The sequence below is a fragment of the Vidua chalybeata genome, chromosome Z (assembly GCF_026979565.1).
Source record: "Vidua chalybeata isolate OUT-0048 chromosome Z, bVidCha1 merged haplotype, whole genome shotgun sequence".
In the NCBI taxonomy this organism is placed as follows: Eukaryota; Metazoa; Chordata; class Aves; order Passeriformes; family Viduidae; genus Vidua; species Vidua chalybeata.
This window is the reverse complement of record NC_071570.1, coordinates 63,365,213-63,388,444: the sequence shown is the minus strand read 5'-3', so window position 1 is coordinate 63,388,444 and position 23,232 is coordinate 63,365,213. Positions and strand designations below refer to the sequence as shown.

At 37.0% G+C, this 23,232-nt stretch overlaps 1 protein-coding gene across 2 annotated transcripts in view; it reads left to right on the top strand.

Annotated features, from left to right (window-relative positions):
• Positions 1-23,232, top strand: part of PCSK5 (proprotein convertase subtilisin/kexin type 5) — a 225,697-nt gene that overhangs the window by 123,197 nt on the left and 79,268 nt on the right. For both annotated transcript variants that reach the window (XM_053931696.1, XM_053931697.1), the window contains exons 9-12: positions 159-259; positions 7,748-7,851; positions 21,342-21,459; positions 22,464-22,652. In XM_053931696.1, the coding sequence (XP_053787671.1) occupies positions 159-259; positions 7,748-7,851; positions 21,342-21,459; positions 22,464-22,652 (512 nt within the window). The remainder of the gene's footprint in view (positions 1-158; positions 260-7,747; positions 7,852-21,341; positions 21,460-22,463; positions 22,653-23,232) is intronic.

Genomic DNA, 23,232 nt, shown 5'->3' with positions numbered 1-23,232 from the left:
TCTAAATTCACAAGTGACTTCAAGTTCAGAACATCTAACATCATGTATCTTCTTTTCCTTGCAATTAAAGAAGAAAATGCCCTCCCTCATTTAAGTAAATGAAACATGCTCTGATTTCTAAAGTTGTATTCTAATTTCACACATTCAATTTCTTCCAGATCACTACAGACCTGAGGCAGCGTTGCACAGACAGCCATACTGGAACTTCAGCCTCTGCACCTATGGCTGCAGGCATAATTGCCCTGGCACTAGAAGCAAAGTAAGATCTGAGATATATTCTGAAACAAAAATTAAGCATACAGTAAGATATTTCTCGTTCATCCAGCACCTTTATGCAGACTTCACACAGTACTTTAGAACCTATCTTGTCACAATACACAGTAACCTCCTAAGGGCCGGAAAGGTCTCCATGCTTACTTCACATGAAGGAAAGCTGACACTGTGGAGATGCTGACAGAGTACTCAGTTGAAGTAACATGAAACAATGTTGAGCACAGGTGGTGTCCATTAAATGATGTATAGCATCCTCTCAACATCTTACAGTTCACTCAGAAGGCTACCTAGGTCTGCTGTACCCTGGAGGGTACTGTAGGCCACCTCCTCCATTCACCAGGCTCTTCTTAGCAATATCTGTTCTTGAACACTGAAAGAAGTTTTGGGAAGTGTTTTATTAACCTGAACATAAGTTAATGTAGTGTGAAAAATGAAATCGCAATTTCTGCATGCTGACATAAGTCTATTTTTTAACATGGGTCAAGGTCCTCAGCTGTAAAAACCATTAATAGTGTAGCTCCATAGTCTTTGTACCGTTAGTTAAAAAAATTTCCTGTCTTAAAATCATTTTCTCAATTGCATGATTTTGTTCTTTATGCCTGATATGTATCTCTAAAGTGCTTCATGGAGCAGCAGAAATGTGGGTGATCTTCAGGTAAATCTGTATTTTAGAACGTTTTGCATTGCTTTGTACTCTGTTGGATAATACCTGCAAATCTAAGATGGAATGCTTCACCCCAAATCCTACTCAATGTTTTTAAGTTCTAGGAGATGGATTCTATTAAATTCTGAAGAAAACTAGTTTCCTGTGGGGTCAGCCATTTACTTTGAAGGAAGTAAGAAATTTGCACACAATAGTAGATTCAAATTGCATGTAGTACATTACACCAGAACTATGTTTCCATCTTTCATGTTGCTTTCTTTGAAGACAGCTTGACCCCATATTAGGCACATAATACTTTTTGCCATTGAGTTACAAGCATAAGAGTTTGTCATTGAGAACCTGACATAATCTTAACTAGTGTGGTACTTGTGTCATTATAATAGTGCTTTCTTAATGCAGTTATTAGAGACAAAGGTGTTTTGAATAGTTAATATAGTATTATTGTGGGAGGTTTTTAACTTTTAAATCTCCTCTTAACCCCAGTTTTAAAATTCTTATATTCATTTCAAGCAATCTGCAAATGCAGATAAGACTCCGTGTGTGTATATTTCAACTTGCTGTTAAGTTTTTCTCACTATTCTTGCTTAATGAACTGAAATTGGTAATTGATTATTTCTGTTTTGTTGTAGTTGAAAGTTTCAGAAAAGTTACATCTTACAAGACCTGCAACAAAGCTATTTCTGATTGTGACATCTTAAAACTCACTGAAAAACTTACTTTTTTTTCCTCTGTGACCTTTGGTACTCTATCAGTGGGAAAACCATATTTGTGCATATGGACTAGCATCTTTTTTCAAAACTAATAGTAGCTATACTAGACATAAAGACAAGACTGTGTTGAGTTTTATATGTGGTGATGGAGAGAAAATGTGCCAGTGACTAAATATCCTAGTAACTCTTTTGTATTTGTAGTACTCTATTGCACGATACTAAAAAGGGTTTCAGAGTGAAAATGTATGACTTTGCCTCCTTTTAGATTCTGTTCCATTTCATTAAATGGAAGGTTCTGTTTCTAGATCTTAGCTTGTATATTTGAGTAGATGCAAAGGAATTATATTAATAATACCATAAATGTGGTTTTTATTCATTGGTATTTCATTCACTAACTTTTCTCTCTCGTGCACTTAAAATCTGCCACTGCTACTAACCATAGCCACTAAATAAAACAGGAAAAAAAAAAAAAAAAGAAGTTAAAAAGCAGAGAGAAACTAGGGAGAAAAATAGTTCTCATGCTATGGCTTCCAATGCTGGTTTTCTTCATCAGGTTGGAGAAATCTTTGGTCTTGTGACATTAAAGATTATGAAATACAGCCTTTAGTATTATAGGGAGATCATATTGTGATCTGTTAAATTTTAATGTCTCAGGTTTGCACGTATGGAATCTGTTTAGTTTATTTTACACAGTTTTTGGATTTCATATTCATGTGATTTGAAATTTCAGGTTGCATTTTTCACCTGTGATGCCTCCCAGTGTAGGTGACCCTAAGTAAATGTTAGGAAGTTTTGAAGCCATTGAAATATTTTCTACAATACTTTTAAAGTGGGATATAAAGGACACATGATATTGTGTCTTAGTTAACTGCTTGCTGGAACTATTTTGTTTCAAACAGAGTTTGCATTTTCATAAATTCTTCATTAGATTCCCTATTAGTATCTCTGCTAATAGCAGTGTTTATGTGAGAATTTTTTTAAAAGGCAAGTTGGCAAAGGGTTTTGCTAGGTTAGCTACAATCTTTGTACATCAAGCTGCTTAAAAATTAGAGCACTTAGTCCTGAACACTTCTTGACTATATTATGTCTGTAATAATGTATAGTTTCATTCCACTTTGTGCTGGAAAACACAGCCGTTTATACCATGGAAGGGTTTTGAGTCTATGTAAGTCAGTTTTGCCCAGTAGCCAAGTTCTGTTCCTGGGAGACATCATGAGTTGAGCAGAGCACTAATATGGCCTGGGTGTGAGTTAGAAGAGCCAAGAGGCTGCTTCAACTCACACACAAAGGTGCATTCAACCAAATAAAAAAAAAAAAAGCAAGACATATGTCTTGATTGCACTTTCTTTCTTTGATAAAGCCCCATATAGTAGGATTGGCAGAAGGTAAATGGAGGATCTCTTACCTGCCTACTGATTTGAATCCTCCACTTAGCCATTTCTTCCAACAAGGATCTGCTTCTGAAATCGTGGTAAAAAATTGTTTGAGGATGTTGTTATGCATAACATGAATGCATTTTTATTATTTTTTATCTAGTATTTCAGTATCCAAGTGGCATGTTTTCCCTCAGGAATCAAAGAATTGTAACTGAGTTTCAGACTGCTTGTTTGGAATCCCTGAGGTTGCAATGCATGGTTGTAAATATGCAACAACTATCACGCAAATGTCTCTTAATTTTCACATTCTGCAGTTTTATTATGGTATTTAGGTAGTAAATTGCTTTTCAGTTGTACCCAGTTCTGTTTCCTTGTATATCTAGTACCTTGATCAGATCCTATGAATAAATCCTTACTTGTGTGTTGCATTATGTCATTACATAATGTCAATTTTTTCTAACTGTAAATGAGAAAATAAGTATAATCAATTTAGTGCACAGAGACAGCAATTTTCTTACTAAAAAGAAATTATTTTCATTGTATAGTACTATGTACTGTTGGTAGAAGAGATACCTTTCTCACTGATAAAGGGGTTGGATTTGAGATTTGAGCGAATAAGAGTCAGGAGAGACAATGGGCCTGTATTTGTTCCAGAGACCATTGTGCCATGTTCCTTTGAAGAAGCCAAATTTAAATAAAAACCCTTATGTTGCTGACAGAAGAATACATTATGCATCCCCAATTGAACTGTGTGTTCCTGTCCGTAAGCCAGTGCATATTTTCCAGCATGTGGTATATAAACTAGTTTCATTAGTAAGAAGTAGCAAGTGAAATGGAAGTATTAGTCTGCTACCTTTCTACTGTGTGGTATACTCAGTGGTATAGCCTTGGAGATAGTTTTCTTCCATGATTCTCTTCACTTGAGTGATATAGAATCTTAGAATTATTTCATTTGGAAGGGACCTTAAGTCCAACCCCCTGCCATCAGCAGAAACATTTTTCACTAGACCAGGTTGCTCAGGGCCTCATTTAACCTGGCCTTGGAACAATTCCAAGGGGAGCGGCACCCTCAACTTCTCTAGGTGCCCTGTGCCAGTGCTTTACCACCCTACCAGCAAAGATGTATTCTAAACCCACTCTCTGAAAGAAAATATCTTTTCCTCAAGGGACAGGTGCTTCATCCCTCTAATCATTTTTTTGGCCCTCCTCTGGACTTGCTCCAGCAGGTCAATGTCATTCCTGCATTTGTCTTTTTTTACATGAACCAAGGCTAGAACAAAGAAGTGCTGGAAGAACTTAAGCATTTTAGTGAATTCGGCTACTAGTGACAGAGAAGTGACTAATGTCACTTCACAGTGACAACCACATTCCTCTAAAAGATAGTACCACCAAGTATAATCACTGAGATAAAAGGAAAATGGAGTTCACATTGTAAGGGGTCAGCAGTGTCAGAGGTCGATACTTTGGATTTCTGGCAACTGAACAGATACTTGCATACTTCCCAGACTGATTGAATTTCTTACAGAAAGGAGAAAAGCAGTCTAGCAAGTTACAGCTTTGGATACAGAGAACATATTTTTGTGTTATCAAAGTTATGAAGGCTTTGTCATAAATATAGTTGGAGGTTAAAAGCAATGAGACAGCTGAGGTAAATTGAGGAAGTGCTATCAAGTGTCCTCTCTAGTTAGAATCGGAGTGCAGGAGGAGAGGTTATCATTTAAGTGCTTTAGCTAGGTCTTTGCTCCAGTGATTGACTGCCTGTTACAGAAGGCAATGCTAGAATGTGTGAGTTAAAAATCTCCTTCTGAATCTTCACATTTTTTGAGTAGTTTACTCTTAATATTGAAGTATTTGAAAAACATAACCATTAATAAATGCTTACTTTAGAACATGTATTTCTCTTAAGGTTTAACCACCTATGCCGCTTACGGAATTTCAGTTATTATATTGACATTGATTTGGGTGTACTTTGGTTCCTGTTTTCAGTTACATATAAATTTGCCAAAGAATAGCCATTCAGGCTGAAATTTTCCATTTAAAAGGTTTTAAAAAAATTCCAGTCAGACATTTCTTAAATAAGGCTTAAAAACAAGTAATGTTTGGTTGTGATGATTTTTAACTTCTTCATTGAGTTTTTCTGTGTCTGTGATGTGGAGTAACAGCTAGAAATAAAACTAGTGGATAGTTGTTGTTCTGGTGCCAAGACAATGCCTTTAATTTGTTTAAGCTTTTCAGAAATCTCAGTTGGCATTTTCTCAGTTGAGATTTTTAAGCTCTATTCCCTGTAGTTTCTTGGCTCCCCAAGTGTTTTCTGGCATTACCGTTTAGAGGCTATTCTCTGAAGTTATTCTTGAGGTGCTTCTGGCTGTTCACCTTAAGAGCAGGGATCCCAGCTGCTTTTTCCTGTCATTTCCTTGTGGGAGTATAAGGAGGAAGGTGGCAGAGGAGCAGTTTCACTGAATTGTAGTCAGTCCTTTGAAAAGTGGAAGAGAAGTCAAATCAATAGCCTGTGTACCGTGCTAACCACTACTTCCTTTATTAACCTAAGACACTGTAAGCTTTCTCCATCTTCACAGTCAAGCTGATTCTGAGTGGCAATTAACCTAAGGTTTTGTTGCTGTTCCTTCCAGGATGTTATTAAGCAGACGGTGAGTATTGTCTTTTGGACAGTCTCATTTTATTGTTCCTTCGGAGATGACACAATAAAAGATGTAATTCAGATGCCTTTCTCTCAAGGGTTTTCTCCTCCCAGTTTATCAGCCTGCATATCAGGCTATTGTTTGTTAGATTTTTGGCACTTAAGATTTTTTATCTCTGTGTGCACTGCAGATTTGACACAGGTACACGAGAACACCGTTGCTGGTGTATGTATAGCTGCCTACTCCACTGTTCATCTAAAGGAATACATCATACCCTATCACAACTCGTCTGGATTTTATCCTAAAAACAAATATAAAGATAATGCAAAAGATGGATTTTTTTTTTTCTTCCCTTTACAATAAGAGTGGTAAAACATTGAAACATGTTGCTACAGAAGTGGTAGGTGCCCCATGCCTGGAAACATTCAAGGTCAGTTCAGACAGGGTTCTGAGCAACCTGGTCTATTTGAACATATGTCCCTGCTGATTGCTGAGTACTTGGGCTAAATGACCTTTAAAGGGCCCTTCTAGCCCAAACCAGTGTGTGATTCTGTGGCTGTAGATTCTATGGCAAAGCCTTTCAATACTGCCTCATGAGGTAATCAGGATGCATTGCCGAAACTATGGAGATGTGGCATGAATATAAACTGAATGTTGTAAAGCAGAACTAGAAATTGATTAAAATTATGTTGTACAGGACATGTGGAAGCATATGCTGTCTTACAAACCCTTAATGTGCTTTACTTTTGGCATGAATTTTTTAATCTTTATTTCAGTAATTTTTACCAGCCCAGCTGGATAAACAATCACTGTCATTCTAATCTAGCAGCCTAATGTGAGAAACTGCACCATAAGAGGAAGAAGTACCTATAGGCATAGTACTGTTTTTAAAAAATGCTCAGAGAGAGAAGGCATCTGGTCTCATCAAATACAACAGAATATTTAAATATGTTAAGAATCTGGTTTAAGAACCAAGGTTTCCCTGGTTTTCAATGACTGTATAGTCCTGGGCAGTGTAGGCAGCCAGTTGTGGGTCTTATAAACTTCATTCTAGTCTGTTTTCAGCTGAGGGGAATTGTGGCAGTGTATGCAATAGGGACAGATAATGATGCTTTGAGAATGCTACTTAGTGCCTGGTGTTCTGGACCACAATACTTTTTTCCTCTTCGTTGTTTAGCGGCTCAGTTTATCATTCCCTCTACTACACTGCATTTTTGAAACAAATACTATTCATATTCTTGCAGGCAATAGAAAAACTAAAAAATTGGAAGGAGAAAGAAAAGATAGCCGAATTATGGCACCTTTAGATCGTCCTCTAAGAAAAGAAATTCTCCCTGCTGTAGATATAGAGAGAACAGGAAAACTGCAATCCCTGAAGATTTGCCCTAGTCCTAGAAGATAAATGTGTATTAATGTCACAGTGAGGATAGAAGATAGAAACAGTATATTCTCTCACCTTCCAGGTGGACAGGTTATTAGGAATCCCTTAAAGGACTACTCATCTGTGTAATCAGGCCCTTGCTTTGTAACTCACCAACCATCCAGCTGCTTGGAATTCTTGCAAAATACACACAGACTCTCAGTGAATTCCAAGACCGGGGTAATAGATAAATTAATAACAACAGAGGCACCTGGCGTAGCTTCAATAGGATCTGAAAGTCTAGAGGAATCTCTAGTTTGAGCTAGCAGTTAGTGAGATTTTTAGATTTTAGATTTTTTAGAGCTTTTCAGCAAGCCAAAAGTTTGATTTCTTCTCCTTTGCAGTCGTTAAGATACAGTAATTGATGGTCATAAAAATTTCCTCTGTGTGAAATGTACTCATTCATCTTCCCTTAAGTTTCATATAACAGAATATTATTATATACTGTTACAGTCTGCTTATGGCAAACCTCCCAGTTGTATAAATAATTTAATATAGTTTTTCTGTAAAATTGGAACATGTTATTTTGAATGGAGCAAAGGAAAGTAGAGAAGATAAATGAAAGTTGTTTTGCTTTGAATATCTTTCAGCTTACATGACCTTGTATTCCTACATCCTGGTAAAATGTCTGATCTGTGACTTTGTGTGTTTTCCCTGTTTTATAGTCCATTTCTGACCTGGAGAGACATACAGCATATTATTGTCAGGACTTCACGTGCAGGACATCTGAATGCTAATGACTGGAAAACCAATGCAGCTGGTTATAAGGGTGAGAGCTTTCTTTCTTTCTTTCTTTCTTTCTTTCTTTCTTTCTTTCTTTCTTTCTTTCTTTCTTTCTTTCTTTCTTTCTTTCTTTCTTTCTTTCTTTCTTTCTTTCTTTCTTTCTTTCTTTCTTTCTTTCTTTCTTTCTTTCTTTCTTTCTTTCTTTCTTTCTTTCTTTCTTTCTTTCTTTCTTTCTTTCTTTCTTTCTTTCTTTCTTTCTTTCTTTCTTTCTTTCTTTCTTTCTTCTTTCTTTCTTTCTTTCTTTCTTTCTTTCTTTCTTTCTTTCTTTCTTTCTTCTTTCTTTCTTTCTTTCTTTCTTTCTTTCTTTCTTTCTTTCTTTCTTTCTTTCTCTCTTTCTCTCTTTCTTTCTCTCTTTCTTTCTTTCTTTCTCTCTTTCTTTCTTTCTCTCTTTCTTTCTCTCTTTCTTTCTCTCTTTCTTTCTCTCTTTCTTTCTCTCTTTCTTTCTCTCTTTCTTTCTCTCTTTCTCTCTTTCTTTCTCTCTTTCTTTCTCTCTTTCTTTCTCTCTTTCTTTCTTTCTTTCTTTCTTTCTTTCTTTCTTTCTTTCTTTCTTTCTTTCTTTCTTTCTTTCTTTCTTTCTTTCTTTCTTTCTTTCTTTCTTTCTTTCTTTCTTTCTTTCTTTCTTTCTTTCTCTCTTTCTTTCTCTCTTTCTTTCTTTCTCTCTTTCTTTCTTTCTCTCTTTCTTTCTCTCTTTCTTTCTTTCTTTCTTTCTTTCTTTCTTTCTTTCTTTCTTTCTTTCTTTCTTTTCTTTCTTTTCTTTCTTTTCTTTCTTTTCTTTCTTTTCTTTCTTTTCTTTCTTTTCTTTCTTTCTTCCTATTATTTGATAATTTTGACACTATGCTGTGCATCGTTTGGAGACCTTTCAGCCTTGATCTGAAGGGGCCTATCTTCTGTTACACAAGGAAAACCTTTTGAAATGACTAATGCACAAAACTGTCAGCTACAAAATGCATTGGCCCGATCTTCTTAGTCCCTTTCAGTTCCATGTCATATATACTGCTGCCAGAAAATTAAGTAAATTAGTGGTGTTTAATTTTTCTTTTTATATCTAGTATTCTGATAAAGTAGTGTAGAGTTGAAGATGCAGCAATTCTGGATTCCGGCCATGTTCTCACTCAGAATTATTGAATTTCAATCTAAAATGATGAAACAGTATTTTCAAATTTCATTTTTATATGATAAATCCTGCATTATTTATATGTAAGAATTCTGTCTGATTTTGCATAAAATCAAATTTTGAGCTCTCATGACTTTTCCTGGGACATGTAATCATTTTATGGTGACCTGTCAGATAGATTTCTAAAATTTTTTACCATCTTGAAAATTTGATAAAAGCTACATCCTAAAAACATTTTTTTCACTTTTGTAATGCAAGCAGAGATAAACACTTTTGACATTAAATATGATATATATTTTCAGGGTGGGTTGAAACAGAACCTTTAATCTGTACATTTTATTTCAGCACAGTTTGTCTTCTGATTCCCATTCACTACATTCTTACTGCTTTCAGTTTGTATTGCATCCTAAACAAAACCCTGGAATGGCTTATTTCTGGTTCTCTTTTCATAACAATTCCACCCAATACTGGCATACCTCTTATGAGAGTTGATCTGTTTCTGCCAGGATCTCCTGAGAGAAAAATGTAATATACAAGAGTTACCAAATCTTTGCCCTGATTTCACTTTAAAACTGAAGCCTATATTTAATCTATTTTGGATCAAGGCACTGCTACCCTAGAGCATTTTTAATACGTAATTCTGACCTATAACATTTTTACTGCAATGGCATAGAACCCAAACAACAAAAAAATATTTTTTATTTTTGGATCCAAATGAGTCTCTAACTACAGAGAATGTGTTCAGAAATGGATATTTGATCAGGATCCTCTAATCATGTGAAGGTTCTGATGTTCAAGGCCCTAGTTTTATCCCATTTACAAGTGCATGCCCACACAGAAAACATATAAATAGATACTTCCTTAATTGCAATAACATTACAGTATTTGTTATTGTGATACATCTCCCAGGATTTAAAAAGTTTTATCAGGAGATGGTGACTCTATCATCAGTTTACTGAAGCTATATGAAGGTAACATAAAGCAGAGCTATTTTTTTCATATCTTACTTCCAAAATTCTATATTTTTTTATGTTTTTCCATTTGTTGCCCAAGTGAGACAAACACCCTGTGAATCATTTCACAGCAGCTGTCACTCATGATCAAAAGACAGGTCACACTAAGGTCACACCAGCAGCAGCATTGGCCGCAGGATTTGCAACATTGAATCACTGTTGAACCACTGCTTATTCTGAATCCTTGGAACCATTTTTCTGTGCATTGTAGCATATATATAGTAAGGAAAAGGGATGAAAAAAGGTTTATTCTCCATTCATGGAAAGTCACAAACAAAGATAAGCTCAACTTGGTAACTTGGATTCAGGAAAAACAACTTGAACTGGCTGAACTCTTCTATAGACTCTATGGTGAAATTGAAAAAGAGGAAGACGAGCTAAATGCTTGACCTCTACACAGCTCAGGAATCAACCTTAACCCAAATAAAAGCATTAGTTTTAGCTAAATTATTTTGGCAACTTCAGCTGAACACATGGTACCAATAAAAATACACCTCTCTTTAAACTGTTGGTTTTGGAAGAAGGAGAAGCAAAAGATGTAGTTTAAATCACAACATCTGAACCTGAATTCAAAAGGGGATTTGCACACCACTGCTGGCAAGACTGAAAGAGGTTTTTTTATTGCACGTGGCAATATTTAGTATAATATTACACTGTTATCCTTCACTATCGCCAAGAGTAACAATTAAAGTATGGTTTTTCATAGATGAACTACTCTGATCAGACTGAGATCTTTAAGGAATTTTATCATAATCTTGTTGATAACAAGATCCCTGGTTCTTTCACAACGTGTTCTTAAGAGGGGGTGGAAGATTTTTTTTTAATTATCTAAAGCAGATAGTCACAATAAACAATCTACCTTTCTTCAGTGCATACTAGCAGAGAAAGAGGAAAACAAGAATAAAGATACAAACAGATTTGCCACTTTAGAAATAAGAACTGAAAGGGTGAAAAACAGCAAAAACTGAAAAAAACTTTCACTCAACAAAGGGTCAGCAAGAGCTGGTAGTTGAAAGTGGGTCAGCATGCCATTTCAGAGGGCTGTTTTGCTGGTCTGCATGGCAACCTCTCCCTTGCCATAGTCCCTGGCAGTGTTTTGCCATTGCGGAACACACAGAAAGAGCTCACAGATGTCATTACTGGTTTCAAGATCTCCTTTTGTTATTCCTTAAATTTATACAAAGAAGGATTAATTCATGAAAAACACTTAAGCCACCTAGTGATTTGCTAAAGTAGTGCTTGTTATTTGTTTAAATTTCTGGCAAGTAAACAGTGCTCATTAAATTCATGTCAATAGAATTAACTCAGGAATGAGCAAGAATTTTTACTTGTAGGGGTTTTTTTATTGTTTTCTTGTCAGACAGCATGCATCTTTTCTCAGGAACTTGTTATTTTGTAGTCTAAAAAGAAATATTTGAATACTCAGGCTATTCTCTGGTTAGTCAGTTGTACATATAATTTGTCAATAGAGGGATTTTTAATAATTAAAGCAGTTAATTAGCTGATTTTATGGAAAAATACTCAAGAGCATCTGTTTTTGTGAAGATATCAAAACTGTTGATCTGTTTCTGCTGTGGCAGATTGGATGCAAGTCCTTGTTCTGTCAGCTGTTTAGTGAACAACAGGGCATGCAAGTACATTCATAAAAAGGAAATTGCATTAATGCTGACTTGTCTCTGAGTTGAAAGATAGAGAATGAAGCACTGCAGTTTCAAGAGCAATGATTAAATCATATAAACAGTTCTTTGTCTGTAAGTGAAGCTCCACATACTGTGAAACTTTGTCTCTGGAGAAACAGACCATTCATAGGGAGTACTACTGATTTGCAGGGAAATTTTTAGACAACTTACTTCACTCTTCCTGGCTTTAAAGCACAGACAATAACACTTCAGTACACTGAAGTAAAATGCTACCAAAAGGTAAGATAAAATGAAATCAAAATTCTACCCAGTTTTTTCAGTTTTGGGCCATTCCTCGGCCTAGAGGAGATACTCTTCCTAGAGAAACCAAATTCCATCAATTTCCAAGGACTAAAAACAGAGTTATGTCACATCCCTTTAGTTTAGCCGAACTATCCGCTGCTTCTATTGAAGAGTGACCACTGAAAATGATTAGTCACTTAATATTTTTGAGCCTTTTAATATACTTGCTTAATATTTAATAAAACTGGTGATTATATTAGTTGTGAGCAGAGCATTAACAGAGCATTAGTCTGGGAGTGAGAAAGAGATGAGTCTATCTAGGCTCCTATTGAGGAGACTTAGACTGGACAGATTTATCTTGTGGTAACCAGTAGCCAGGCAGGAATTCAGAAATCAGCAAGAATATCCCTACAACATGTGCATTTCAGAGAAGACAAATAAACTATCCATAAACATCGTACTCTATGTTTTCAATAACTGCAAAATGTAAATAAATTTTATTTTTAATACATTGTCAGAAGCTGGCATAAGACTTTTGGAAAACAGCAAGCTCATAACTCATAAATGGTTGTGTCAAAGCTGTTCATCTCTAAAAAGACCTTCCACTCTTACAGATACTTCCTGGTGTTTTCACATGGAACTGGCAGCCAATATCCACTCCTAATGCTCATACACACAGTGGATAGAGCAAGTGAAACCAAAGCTTTGAGTTTAGCTATTGTAATATGCCAGCTTTCTTTAGTTGTCAATAACACACCAAACACATGAAGTTGCATTGTCTGTGTAGGAGAGAGGAACACCATATCCTGTGCAAGCTAGACCAGTGATTTTTTTTGTGCTTGAAATATTAAAGGATGACCAACCTGGCTGAACAGGTGGCTTTGTCTGTTGGTAGTTGACAAACAGGGGTTACAAACAATGTTGTCTCCAGTAGAAAGACATAAAAGGTCAGGAATTTGTCTGTTTAGTTCCAGAAATGAGGATGTACAGAGTAGGAGAGGGAATCTTTCAGAGAAGCCAAGCAGGTGTTATTACTTTTCCCAGCCTCAAATTCTTAATTATCAAAGCTTCTCATTTACTTTTTGGATCTGCAGCACTCTGTTTTCTGTTCCCTCTGAAAAGCAAGGAATGAAGCTGTAAAAATGTAAAACAGAGTTTAAGCAGAAGCTTCAAGCCTGTGTTGGGATGCATAAAGGAAGATGGATGGACATCCATCATGATTTTGTCTTAGGGTTGGTTGCTTTCCTGGGGTCATATATTGTAAGTCAAACGTACACATGTTCTAGAATGTGCATTAAATGACTCTAAAGCAAAAGTAACAGCAGGCAAAAGGCAAAATTAGGCTTTAATGTTCTATTATAATCACACTCAGAATTGTCACCAAACCATGATCAGGATAGCAGACAAAGAATTTGAATTAGTGCCTCAGCTCAACAACTGAGATAACTTCCTGTCTGTTTGTCTTAGATATAAAGGTATATGCAATTGCTATGTTCTGCAGCTCTCTAGTATTCCAAATATTGCCAAGTGAGCTGACAGCTCTAACAGGATGCACACCATGAGAGTGATAACCTTTGACATTGTTTCCTTTTAACAAGCCCAACTCAGACATTGATGAAAACACTGTAAAGAACTGGGGTGCAGGGAGGAAGCGGAAGTTTGAAAATCTTCCCCTGTAGACTCATAACCATGAGTCTGCCACTTACTGTGAAATGTAAATTTCTATTTTGCAGTATTAAGAAAGAAGAACCAGGATCAATGAATTTTAAAAATTCCTGATAAAAATTCCTGATACAAGTCTCCAAAGCACAATGTAGTCACAAAATACATTTTTTCTTTAAAATGTTTTCCAGTGGATCCTTGTGCTAAAAAAAAAAAAAAAAAAAAATCAGTTTAAAAAGACTACCACTAAAAAAAAACTATAGCTTCTATTACTGTAGATGCTCCTTAGCCAACTTTATTTCAGCAAACATTTTTCTCACCCTTCTAAACTTGTATAATCTTCAGATTTATTCCATTCACATAAGCTGTCTTATTTGAAGTGAATTAATGTCTTCAGTAAAGGCTTTATGATTTACAGCCAAATGCTGCTCCAGAGAAGTTTTAGAAACCTGCTGCAGAATTTTCGTAGCAATCACCAGTCAGCAGTAGTCAGGTTTTCTGTTTCCATCACAACTCTGCTGCTTCAGAGGCAGAGAAGTAAGCCAGTCTTCCTGGTCACTCTGCTGAGGTATTCAGCAAAGCTTACTGGTGTTTTCTCTGACTCTGGGTAAGATATCCCCATATGCAGGGCACAGTCTATGTGTGAACACCATGTGTTCTGAAGACTTCATTAACTTGATTAACTCATTCCTAAACAAGCTCTGAGAAGTAAATCAGGAACTGTTGGCATGGGAGAACTTATTATGGCTGTGCTTGGTAGTCATGGATGCTCACTGCTGACCATGGACCAGATGAATCCCAAGACTAAGGATCTCCGCCTGAAAGCTGCTAATGCTCATGAGAGGTGGGAACTATTTGGGTGATATGTGCTGTCACTACTAGTAGAGCCTGACTCTGACAGCCCAAAAGTGTACTTTGCTTCTAGTGCCTTATGTCAACCAATGTCTCTTTATTAACCACTTGAGTTTTAAAATCCTGAAATAGATAAAATATGTAAGGATATGAAGGAAAATAGAATCTTGGATTTAACCTCTCAGTGTTTTAAGATGATTTGTTTTAAGGCTATTTTTTTTTAATGACTGCAAAACCTCATAGCAATGTCAGAGTTACATACGAGCTACTCAAAAAGGTAGACTGGTTACTGGAGGTTTAGTTTCTACTAACCATCCAGCTAGTTTTTCTGGGCAGTCTGTATTTTTATTTTTTCAATTAATAGGAGCTTTAATATTTATCAATTAATAGGCAGGAAGAAAAATGTAAAATCCAGAAGCCTCTTCTTTTTTTTTTTTTTTGTCAAATCTATTATCAGGTAAGCCATGCTTAGTACATTACTGAAGAAATTATTTGTACTAATGCAAAAATCAGAAACAGACATAACTGGAATCTCAATAAAAACAATTTTTGAACTATTCTGTTAGCACCTTTCTGACTACAAAAATCTTCAAAGGCCTGGAGCACCTCTGCTATGAAGAAAGACAATGAGGGGTGGGGTTGTTCAGCCTGAAGAGAAGGCTCCTGTGAGACCTTATAGTGGCCTTTCAATATATAAAGGGTTCTTAGAAGAAAAACAGAAAGAAACTTTTTATTATGGTCTTTTGTGGCAAGACATGGGGCAATACTTTTAAATTGAACAAGGACAGATTTAGACTTAAATGAAGGACATTTTTATACATGGTGCTTGGTAACAGTTAACATGGCTTTACAAGGGGGAAATCATGCCTGACAAATTTGGTGGCCTTCTGTGATAGGCCTACAGGATTGATGGATAGGGGCAGAGCAGAGCAACTGACACTGACATCATCTATCTGGACTTGTGCAAAGTGTTTTGTCATTGTACCACTGAACATCCTCATCTTCAAATTGAAGTGACATGGATTTGATGGGTGAGCCACTTGGGTGAAAAACCATCTTAAAATGGCCACACATACAGAATTGTGTTCATTGTCCACATGGAAACCACTGACAAGCTGTGTCCCTCCACAGTCAGCACTGTAGCAGATACTGTTCAATATCTTCGTTGGTGACATGGACAGTGCAATCAAGTGCACCCTCATCAAACTTGCTGACAACATGAAGCAGTGTGGTAGTCAACACACTGGAGAGAAGGGATGCCATCTAGAGGGACCTTGAAGGGCTTGAGTTGTGTGAACCTCATGGAGTTCAACAAAGCAAAGTACAAGGTCTTTACACCTGAATAATGGCAATCCAAGACACACCCACAGGTTGGGCAAAGAAGTGATTGAGAGCAGCCCTGTGGAGAAGGATTTGAGAGTAATTGTTGATGAAAAACTCAACATAGGCCATCAGTGTGGACTTGCAGCCCAGAAAGCCAATCCAGTCCTTGGCTGCATTTAAAGGAGTGTGGCCAGCAGGTCAAAGGAGATGATTCTTCCCTCTACTCTGCTCTTGTGAGATCCTACCTGGAGTGCTGTACACAGTCCACAACATAAGAAGGACATGGAACAGTTGGAGCAAGTCCAGAGGAGGGCCGATAAGTTGATATAAGGACTGGAGCATCTTCTTAGCAAAGACAGGCTGAGAAAGTTGAGGCTGTTCAGCCTGGAGAAAGGAAGGTTGTGTGGAAATCTCATAGCAACCTTGCAGCATCTGAAGGGGGCCTACAGGGAAGCTGGAGGGGGACTCTTTGTCAGGATCTGTAGTGATAGAACAAGGCATAATGGGAGCAAATTGGAAGAGGGGAAATTTGGATTGGATATTAGGAAAAAATTCTTTACTCTGAGGGTGGTGAGACACTGGAACAGGTTGTGGATGCCCAACCATGTCAGTGTTCAAAGCCAAGTTGGATAACACTTTGAGCAACTTGAGGGGTAGATGTCCTTGTCTATATCAGAGAGTGTTGAGACTAGTTGATCTTTAAGGTCATTTCCAACCCCTTAATAATCTATGATTCTGTGATTCTATGATTTGAATGGTGAGGCACTGGAATAGGTTGCCCAGAGATACTGTGGGCGCTGTATCCCTGGAAGTTTCTCAAGGCCAGACCAGACAGGGCTTTCAGCAGCCTCGTGTGGCGGAAGGTGTCCCTGCGAATAGCGAAGAGGTCAGACTACATGAGCTTTAAATATCCCTTGCAACCCAAATCATTCTGTGCTTCTACAATCCTCTTCTACGATAGAGAGGCCCTTCAGATTCTTATTGTGCATCATTGTAGCTGCCGCTTTTTAAACAAATCTATTGGGCAACTTTATGTTTTTCACAACCTTCTCTAGTACGGTGATAGGTCTAAGAATTCAATCTTCCTGCATCCATACTGAGTCTTTAAAAATTCCTGGATTTCAGGGAATTCTTTGGGGAGGAAATACTTAGTTTGCTGTTGCATTTGGTTTTAGGTCCAGAAATTGAGGGATTGTTCTGTTTAAAATACAAAAATACAAATAATGTGCTTAATTTGAAAACCATGAGGGAGTTGGTTTAAAAAGTAAGAATGAAAATGCATGTTCTTGCACTTGTGTTACTGGCTTGTAAAGCAGTTATGTATTTTAGAAATCACACTCAGTTGTCACAGGTTGCTGGTGACAAGTTGATATCAGATAGGAATATGGCTGAAGCAAGATGAATTATTATTCAAGATCAGTGTTGTCTTAGAGAAGACATGACAAAACAAAACAGTTTAAGCCATGTCATCATAACATTTCTCCCCTTTTTGTCCCTTTAATTCTTGTTAAACAGTTGTTTTTCCTTGTTGAAATGTTTCAATATTCCAAGCAAATGACAGAAAAGCAGTATGAAATTGTTGAAGCATTATGGAATTAGTTCATTCTATGTGCATGTCAAATGTAAAAGATTGGTGTAGATTGGTTGAAAGTATTTATGGGCTGAGAGTAACTCAAGAGGCTCACATATTCTAGACCTGCTAAGCAATATTTAAGAAACCATAGTACATTTTAAAAAATCATGGACATTTTAGACTCCTATTCTGTCAATCTCATTTTAGATAAAGATCCTATAGCAGCATAAATGGATAGATCATTATAGTTCACAAATCAAACAGATTAATCTAGTTGAGGAAGCTGCATATTCCTCATTTGTTACACTGAAATTATTACTATTTCTCTCCTGATTTGATATGTGTATACAAAATGTTTCTATTTCAAATGCTGCTTTCACAGTACATGGGATATGATATATAAAAGGTCAGAAATATAGTAGGGAGAAAATTTTATGCAAGCCTTTTGTCACATGAATAAAATAGCAAGGAAGGCTTAGTGTTTAAGTTACTGATGAGACATCTTAATGACAGGCAATGAAACTGCAGCCTAGCAAATCAAGTTTAGCTACATTGGAAATGTTGCGTTTTTAGTGTCTGGGCCAAATTTTTCTGAAGTCTGCATGATTCTCTGTTATGATTTATCAACACAAGCTATTCATATTTCTCATAGTCAAGTCAAATGGGATATACATCCTAACTTCAGATTTGAGGGTAGCTTTATATGTAAATGAGAAAGTTACTGAATTTTCAACAGCAATCTCAGACAAAAGCAAGGAGATTATGAAAAAGCCAGGGAAGTCTCTCCAGCAGCTCAGAAGGCCTTGTTTTCATGGTGCACTAATGAGGAATTGCACCAGGGGTAAATAAATGGACTCTAACTCTGAGAAATGTTAAAGATGAAAGATGAAACCATCTTTAAGAAAGATTAAAGAGATCAGCTAAAACTTACTATCCACTTTGTGTTGTGGGAAGCAAGTTTTTCTCTGAAACATACCCTGCACCTGTAAGGCTCTGTGTATGCCTGTGATTTTGCAGAAATAAAAATGATCAATTGCTGCCTGACTGGAGAGAGAATTCAAGACAGCTCTACCAATGGACACCTTGGTCACACCAGGACATCACATTTTCAACTCTTCAGCTTAATAAAAGCAACAGTCTAGTCCTCAGCCACCAGCTTACATTGTATCAGCCTTGTATTTGTGTTTCAGTTGTGAAGGACAAATGCCTTTGTACAAAACAGCCCAAAACTCCCTCTTGACATGTATAATGACTCCTAGCAACAGCTGAGCCCAGTAGCAATTCACAGCAGTGATAATGTAGAGGACGTGAGTATGTAGATGCAAGGTCTGGAGGCCTTTTACGCTTGCAGTTAGCTTATCTCACTCTGCAGTCATCATAACCTTTCAGATAGTGCTTTTGATTAATTTGGGTTAGTAATGTCAACTCAGTATCTTTTACATACAAATCAGTGGCAGTTCCAGGCATTTCCTAGAAGACATTTATAGTTCTATGTAGACCACCAGGTTATTGTTAACCTTTGGGACAGGCATATTGGCATATAGCTCATGGGAATACAAGGATGTACACATATGAAGAAGCACAATTTTAAGGTAGTAGAGAGAAAAATCTGATTTCTTCTCTAAGACACAACTACTTTGTTTGATTCTCTCCTTAATTGCTGTAATTTGGTCTTTGAAAATTATGGGTCTCTACTGGTACCTTCAGCTGCTAACCAACCCACTGGATCAAGGCTTTGAATTGGAAATGTTTTGGACAGCCAAATGTCAGTGCACATGGGAGGATTTAAGAGTAACCCTGTCTATCAGGAAGTTTTTATTTCAATGGGAAGGCCTTTCAAGGGAAAAAAGTATTTCTGTTTCAACTGAAAAAAAATACATCAAGTGCAGAACTTATCACTACACTGCTGCTCTCATGCAAGAGATTTTAAACATTGAGTCATGGACAAATAACTTCATCACAAAACCTTGAGTGGTAATTTTTTCTCCTGGATGAAAATTCCTCCTAAATTCTGTCTTCCGAGTAATTGATAGGGTAGGAAGGATAGAAAGCTCACTCCATAGATTTTATTTGCATTTTTAATGTGCATACTAGTGAAAAAATTCTGCGGGTAAATAGCTTAAAAGTGACATAAGTTTCCATCTGAAGGTCACTGACTGGTGGTGGCAATGTCACGTGCTTTTCTGCCCTTATTTCTTGTCAAAAAAAGGTGAGGTGTGCAGAACTTTGGCTCTTGGAGCTCATAAGGTGGGTTGAACATACAGCATTTTAAAACCAGACAGCTTGAGCTCTAATTCAATATAAGTTGCTAACTGTCAGGAATTAAAAATGCATTTTCCATGGGTTAGCTGAAAAAAAATTTCCATTCATGAAAACTTAATTCCTTGCTTTTTGAATGTACTATACATGGTAATGGTGTGCAGTTACACACCATGTGAGTTGACTCTTGTTCCTCCCACTTATCTTCCAAGCAGACAGAAGAATTATTAATTAAAATTCTAGTGTAAGAACAGACTTATGTCTTCACAGATAAATATGCACTCATTATCAGATGCAGTGTTTGCAAGATAACGTCTAAGACTAAGGACATTTCCATCACAGGAGTCTTCTTCATACTGTAAAATGTTCATCTAAGCTCTCCTTGTCTTCATGTGCTCCACTCACATATAGAAATAGGAATCTCTTTCCCTATCCATTTGTTTCTTGAATACATAAAAGAGAATTCAGAATGCTGAAGGAAGGCTGAATTTATTTATTTTCATATATTTTATTTGTGTTTCATTTTGGAACACAGTGCTTGCCTTACATGGCAGAAGAGCTGCATGTAGATATCTCCAAAGGAAGATTTTCGTGCTATGTGCATTTTGGTTTGGGGCTCATGGGGAAGGAGATGGGAAGAAAACCAGACCATTACACATTCAGTACACTTTGCTGTATTTTTCATTGAAGAATCCTTTTCAGCTGGCAGACAGTACTAGATATTTGGAAGATGTGATCCCTAAGGATCCCTGTAATCCTTATTTGGATTGTGATCCTACACCAATCCTTGTGTATTGGTTTGAGAAGGCTGGGATTTTTTTAGATAGAGTCCTTTGAATTTTGGTTTGGCAATGAATAGAGATTGCTTTCACAAACCTTCTACAACATGCAGTTGGAAGGACTTATACCATGCTTTGTTGCATTGCTGGTTATACTTGCACTTAAAATTTTCTGTGGGTTTCTGTCGTAGCAAGAAAAACTGATTTACTAATATTTGCAATCTAAACTCCTCCTGTGGAAGCTTTTTTCTTTCATCTTCTGCTGTCAGAACTTTATCAAGAATACCAATTTGTCACAATGGAACGTCATGGCTAGAAGCTCTTCCAATTCATCAAAACCTTTTTGCAAGTCTCTGTTTAGATTGGAACAGCAATCAAAAACACACAGCTGATTCAGTAAGTGCTTTTCACCGTCATCAAGCAGACAGCTTTAAGGAGATGGTGGATCTACCTAATTGGTTGGCCAATGGCAAACCTACAGGAACAGAAGAGCATCCACATACTGCTTACACTCAGGGAAGTTCAGAGAATACAAGTTACAAAATGGTCTGTTCCTCCTCAAGTTTGTATCAGCTTCCTTGAATACACATGCATGTGTTTGGTATTTGAGTAATGGCAGTAATCTTCCTCTCATTCATTATGCTTAGCCTCTTGTCATACAAAATGGCTAAGCTAAATTGAGGCACATGGACAAAGGGCAGCCAGAGGCAATTTTAGTCATGGCATTCTGTAGTTCTCATGGTAGGCGGTGTAGGTAGTGCCTCATGCCACTTCTGTAATAAAGCTGTGAACAGATTTGTTGGAACAAATTAGATACAGTCATTATTGTTCCTGGCAATGAGATTTTGAAGCTTTGAATGAAAGTAAGGAAGAAGAGAAAAGAAGTAACTCCTGTTAGGATGTGACACTCTGGAATTAGTCTATGATGAAACCCAAGGGTTAATGCTATAACTGTATCCATTCTGTTTGTACCTTGCAGTGAGCCACCTTTATGGATTTGGACTGATGGATGCTGAAGCAATGGTGACAGAAGCAGAAAAGTGGACAACGGTGCCTCCACAGCATGTGTGTGTGGAGAACACAGATCGGCAAATCAAGTAATACCTGCTACCAAAACTCTTGCTGGCATAAACTTATGGAAAGAAATTGAGTATAATTTACCCCTCCCTTGCATTGTGTATAATGTGTAATTTTTAAAGCCATACCAGGGAGTCTGCCACATTTACAGATGTAGTGCACGGGAAAAGGCTCTAGTTTAAAGAACATTGCAGAAGGTGAAGGTGTAAAATAATCCAGACTGGCTTATGATAGATTTTTATATAGATGATACATCAAGGAAGAATAATATTTGGTTGAATGCATTTCAGTCACCTTTGCAAGAACAGTCCAATATGTAAATAGCAAATATGCTCTTGAAACTGTGTGATATTGTCTCTCTCCGATACTCTTAGGAGAGTCTCTAGTTCAGAGGCCAAAACTGAACTGCTTTTCATTTGCTAAGGTCTCTATAGAACCAGGTTTAAGAGCAAAATTCTATTATGTGCACTTCATGGATATAGAGACAGCATCAAGCATGAGGCACACTTCCAAAGCACTAAGAATATTGTTTGATAATTATATTTGACAGGCTTGATCCATAACTGGTATAGTCTGTGAGGATATCATGCCAATTTAAACCAGCTGAGTCAGATGCCTTTTGGTAAAGTCAACATGTAATACTCGCTGTTACGTAAACTAGGATTAGCTATGCCAGGCATTTCCTGGGGTTTAGCAACCAGCTGTGATCCCATGACAATCTCAGCAAGTCTCAGCTGGCCACTAATCCACAATAATGCTCTGTCCTAAAGGCTTATTCCTATTTTACCTTTTGTATGTGTTTAACAGAAACCCAGGCAGTTGCCATTAGCCATTATCTGCAGTGAAATAATTAGCCTATAGTGGTATTTTCAGCTAGGAAGCACATGTCAAAACTAGTGATTATAGGCTACTGACTTCTCAGTGGTCCAACACTGTCATTCTCTACTAAGCAAAAAAGATGAGGTTGTGTATTTTACACAAAAAGCAAGAAATGCTGATGTTGTTTGCTGTGCTTCTGTTATAGAACAATACGACCTGACAGCATTGTCCGTTCAATTTACAAAGCCACTGGCTGTTCAGATAATCCTAACCATCATGTGATCTACTTGGAGCATGTTGTTGTACGTATCACTATTACTCACCCTCGACGTGGAGACTTGGCAATTTACCTAACCTCTCCTTCTGGAACTAGGTCACAGCTCTTGGCCAACAGGTATAGTATGACAACCTAATTTCACAGTACAGTCAGCATGTAGAGCCTGTATAGACATGTCAGTGTCAGCAAAGAGCAGTCAAGTCATTACAGCAGGAATGCTAAGACACAGGCTAATTATTTTTTCTTAGAGAGATGGGCAGAGTGAAGTACAAATTAAGTCGGAGATGACAATCTCAGTAGAAGAACAGTGTTAAAACTGTTGAACTCCAAGACAAAGATTAGTCAATTTCAATACTTCTTGTGTGGCTCACCATTTATTTGATGGCTGGAAAATGTGAAGAAAACAGACTCAGTGTTCATAAGGAAGTTGAATCAAAGTGTTTCTACATAGCGCCACTTATTTTTTGATTTCCTCTTTTCTTTTTTTTTTTTTTTGATAGCAATGAAAATCAGATAGAATAATGTATATTTACTACTATGTTTTAAGTCCCCGATGTTACCTGTTTCCAAATCCTTTTTTTCAAAGTAAACGTACTCAATCCATGAAAAGCTTATAGTAGGACAACACTGAAAAGTAGCAATAGCACTTGAAATTAAAGGGTTCATTTGTAAATTGCAGGTTAAAGCTTTTAAAAGT